The sequence below is a fragment of the Homarus americanus genome, unplaced genomic scaffold (genome assembly GCF_018991925.1).
Source record: "Homarus americanus isolate GMGI-L3 unplaced genomic scaffold, GMGI_Hamer_2.0 scaffold850, whole genome shotgun sequence".
Lineage (NCBI taxonomy): Eukaryota > Metazoa > Arthropoda > Malacostraca > Decapoda > Nephropidae > Homarus > Homarus americanus.
The window spans coordinates 980,230-985,226 of NW_024730202.1; the positions used below are offsets into that span (position 1 = coordinate 980,230).

Here is a 4,997-nt window from a genome sequence, read left to right on the forward strand (position 1 = left end):
CAAACACCAATGTGGTCCTCAAACACCAATGTGGTCCTCAATCACCAACGTGGTCCTCAAACACCAATGTGGTCCTCAAACACCAATGTGGTCCTCAATCACCAACGTGGTCCTCAAACACCGATGTGGTCCTCAAACTCTAGAGTGACTCCACTCATAGCCAATCAATGTAACGGTACAAAACGAATGTAACTTTTCTGCAATTAATTATTCAGAGCTGCAAACTCACCTAATTTTCCGGACGATAACCTCTAATTGGAGGATGTCACCTGGTGAAAAAGTTACCTTACTCTTATGTGAACCAATGTGGGGAGTGTCTTGTACTATCACCTATGATAAGGAACTTTAAAATTAATATGTTAATATAAATAGACTCTGGATATAAACAACTGAAAACTGGTCTAAAGTTCACAAATGATTAAATAAACTTGATTTAAATGTTACTCTGTTTTAATCAAGCCCCGTACTGAGTACTACTGACTACTTCCATTACCGTAACTAACTCACTTAAACTATCAAATAACACGGAATAATATTAGGTTATAATCATCCACCACAACTTCAGTCAGCTGTGAAGGTCTCAGTAGCTCTGAATTACCTGAGGTGAACTATTAATTAATCTTCAATAGCTCAGTGCTGACAGATCACGTCACATACTACAGTACACCAATTTATTAGGATATTTATCGATTTAAGATAAATTATGCCAGAGTGGCATTAGTAGTTAAATAAGATGTAATATAAACAGATAACAACAAAATGTACTTTGAATTGCTCTGTTTATTTCGTTGTACAAAACTTGCGGCAACAAGATGGTATAATACAGTATGTCTATATGTGTGTGGTTACCCAGCATGCAGCGGTCAGCCATTCCAGGGTGTGAGTGGACGGATAGTCACGAAGGATCAACATTAATGACCGTAAATGACATGAACCAAACAAGCCTCAATGATCCTGGGGTAAGTCTGGTTTGTTTACGTCATCCGTTACACTGGACGTATACCGTGACCCAATGTTACCTTAGGCTAGGTGAGGTTAGGTCAGGTTAGGTCAGGTTAGGTTAAATTTGGTAAGTTAAGTTACGTTAAGCTAGGTTAGGTTAGGTCAGGTTAGGTTAAGTTTGGTAGGTTAAGTTATGTTAGATACAAAATGGTTTTACCTCACCACCCAGAGTGATATGTTAGTCTTAGTTTTGATGCTAACCGTAACTACAGTTCCCCCGACGGAATTTTTCGTTGAGGTGCCCGTGATCCCGGGTTTAGGAGTTCACCTGTGGTTTAGCGGCAGTCCCCTGTATGGTTTTCTCGACCGTAACATAAACTATTATGGTTTAAGATAAACCTAACCTAACCTAACCTAACCTAACCTAACCTAACCTGCCTTACCATAATCTAACCTGACACATCAAAACAAATCTAACTAAACCTTAACTATACCATTCTATAAATCTGATTATCTACAAAAGGCAAATGAAAAAAAAGTGTAACTATGGATTTTTACATAGAATGTTGTTACGAACCCCGCCACCAATTGTCATGATCTACCTACCCAGCACCACGAGCAACGCCATCTAGGGACGAAACACGAGTATGACTCGTCTTGGTTACCACTCCCGGGTTTCCCTTCTCCATATCCTGGTTGTTGCGTCACCTCCTCAAAGTCTTCTTTGTCAGCTCCAGTTCGAGGAGAGAGCACTTCACTCTGGGAAGTGACCACAGGATCACCTATCCTGGAAACCTACGGCACAGTGACTACCTACCGTCTTCTACAATACTCAGCCTTACTCGTCAGCCATCTCAGCTCCGTACTTAAGTATTTGTAATCTTATGTTGCCTCCCCCACGTCCACTTGCTTCAAAATTGTTTATGTTGTATAAATATGTATATACTGTTAATGTTTAGGTTAAGTTTGGTTAAGGGTAAATTATAGAACGCTGAATATTTTGTTAAGGGATTTATGGTACTTTATTATACACAACAAAAACTCGCATCCTTTGTCTCCCCTTTTATAGTCCGATTGTCTTTGTTTTTTTTTATTTGTTGCCTGTTGGGATCTGGGTAGACTTTTAACTATATTCTAAATCCCCAACTCGTAACAATGTTAAATGTTGCTGCATCAGAGACCTAAAGTATTGAAACAGCGACAGAAGACTACTCATGAGAAAAGCCTCTCAACTAACGCAAACTTCTCGTTGTTGACAGTGACCAAAATTCATCGTTGCTGTGATGGTCCCAGAGTGAAATATATCGGAGTGAAAGTGAAAGAGATACACCAATTACTTTCACAGTTTGTAAATAATGAATAAATTAAACTTAAAAATGAAGTTTATTGCTAAAAAAAATGCTGCAATAACGAGAGATCGGCCATCAGTTGAGATAATTATATTTACTAATGCAAATTGATGGACTTTTTTTAATCTCAAGTCAGGAGGGGGGAGGGAGGGAGGGAGGGAGGGAGGAAAGAAAGAGGGAGGGATGTACTGTAGGATGAGGGAGGGGTAGGAGGAAGGAGGGAGGTAAGTAGGAAGGCGGGAGGAAGGAAGAGAGGGATGTTGGAGGCGGCAGAGAGGAAAAGGGGGGAGAGGAGGAAGGGAGAGAGAGGAAGGTCTTTGGAATGGGGAAGGGGGTGTATGTTGTGAATAAATCTTATATAAATATTCGTTCAGATAACATCAATTGCACAGGTAATAGTTGCCACACAGGTCATCTTCAACACACACTCGGCTCTTATTTCCGCATTTTACTCATTTCTTACAGACGTTTCAGTTTATAATAAATGAATCTTATCACTATACTGTATGGCCATGACTGCGTTCGTGCGTGTTGCCTGGTCGTCCGTAGCTCAAGACTTAAGAGCAAGCCTGAATAATGAGATATATAGTACTTAAAAAAATAATCCTCACGGGGGAGAACTCTACCACTCAGTCATTCAGTTAGTCAAGCAGTCATGACAGGCAGACATTGAGCTAATTGATGCAGGAAAAAATATAAACTAATATTATTCGTTATATAAAAAATATAAATAAAATGTTGGCGAGTAAAAATATTATGAAAATATATTCTCTTCTTTATCGCGCGAAAATAATTTATGATTTACCCAAACAACAATAGGTGAGAAAAGGGGTTCCCCACTGTGTCCCCCGCCTACACTGTGTCTCCAGTCCCTCCAGTGGTGTCCTCCACCTGTGTCCCTCCACTGTGTCCTCCACCTGTGTCCCCCACTGTGGGTTCCACCTGTGTCCTCCCCCTGCTTCCTCCTGTTTCCTCCAATGTGTCCTCCACCTGTGTCCCCACTGTGTTCCACCTGTGTCACTGTGTTCCCCACCTGCCCTCCACCTGTGTCCTCCCTGTTTCCTCCACCTGTGTCCCCCACCTGTGTCCCCCACCCTGTGTCCCCCACCACCTCCACCTGTGTCCCCCACTGTGCTCTCCACCTGTGTCCTCCACCCGTCCTCCACCTGTGTCCTCCCCCACTCCAATGTGTCCTCCACCTGTGTCCCCCACTGTGTCCTCCACCCCCACTGTGTCTCCACCTGTCCTCCACCAGTATCCCTCCACCTGTGTCCTCCCTGTTTCCTCCCAATGTGTCCTCCACTCAGGTCCCCACTGTGTGTCCTCCACCCAGTCCCCCACTGTGTCTCTCCACCTGTGTCCTCCACCTGTATCCTCCACCTGTGTCCTCCTGTTTCCTCCAATGTGTCCTCCACCTGTGTCCCCATCAGTCCTCCACCCGTGTCCCCCACTGTCTCTCCACCTGTGTCCCCTCCACCTGTGTCCCCCACTGTGTCCTCCACCAAGTCCCCACTGTGTCCTCCACCTGTGTCCTCCACCTGTATCCTCCACCTGTGTCCTCCCCCTCCCAATGTGTCCTCCAATGTGTCCTCCACCTGTGTCCCCACTGTGTCCCTCCACCTGTGTCCCCACGTGTCCTCCACCTGTGTCCCTCCACCTGTGTCCCTCCACCTGTGCCTCCAATGTCCTCCACCTGTGTCCCCCACTGTGTCCTCCACCTGTGTCCCCCCTCCACCTGTGTCCTCCACCTGCGTCCCTCCACCTGTGTCCCTCCCTGTTTCCTCCAATGTGTCCCTCCACCCTCCTCCACCGTGTGTCCCCCACTGTGTCCTCCACCTGTGTCCCCACCTCTCCACCTCCCCTGCGTCCTCCACCTGTGTCCCCCACTGTGTTCTTCACCTGTGCCCTCCACATGTGTCCTCCACCTGTGCCCTCCACCTGTGCCCTCCACATGTGTCCTCCACCTGTGCCCTCCACATGTGTCCTCCACCTGTGCCCTCCACATGTGTCCTCCCCTGTGACCCCCACTGTGTCTTTCACCTGTGTCCTTCCCCCGTGTCCTCCACCGGTGTCCTCTACATGTGTCCTCCCCTAGGCCCTCACGGTGTGTCCTCCACCTGTGTTCTTGCCCCATGCCTCCTCTCCTTCCTCCCTGTACCCCCTTTGTCCCTCCTCTGTGAAATAAGCTTGGGTGGAGATTCTTCAGGTGATCCAACATAAATATTACCCGAAAAATAATATATTGCTCTAAAAACGGACTCTCAACTTATGTGTTTAATTAGTTGGATATCTCCCCCCCCCCGAAAAAACCGTGCACACGAACAGGAATATACAGGAACTCGACCAAATACAAGTGCTTCAGAAAAATGTATACACACTACTTTATGTATTTTAAAAGATGTTGCGTAAAATTTTGTAGAAAAACAAAAACAATGTCCTCACGTGAAGGGACCCTGGCAGACCTACATCTAAGAACAATGTTGATGTCATAATAAAAACAATAATGAAATCTCCACAGAAATATATAAAATAGTGTCTATACATTTTTCTGAGACACTCTGTATTCAAAAACAGGGCAGAAAGGCAAAATTAAAAGTGATGGTTACAACAACTTGTTACCGGCTGCTACACCTAAATTAATTTCGCTGTCGTTGTTGTTGGTAAATGCTGAACTCACATGACGACTGATTTTTTTTTAATGTTCAT

General features: G+C 45.0%; 1 protein-coding gene across 1 annotated transcript; it reads left to right on the plus strand.

The window, feature by feature from the left end:
• The first annotated feature begins 854 nt into the window (after positions 1–854).
• Positions 855–4,511, plus strand: LOC121866916 (proline-rich extensin-like protein EPR1). Its single transcript, XM_042366656.1, has 3 exons — positions 855–959; positions 3,161–3,459; positions 3,599–4,511. Exons 1-3 carry the CDS (start codon positions 855–857, stop codon positions 4,509–4,511), a joined length of 1,317 nt encoding a protein of 438 aa, XP_042222590.1.
• The last annotated feature ends 486 nt before the right edge of the window (positions 4,512–4,997 follow it).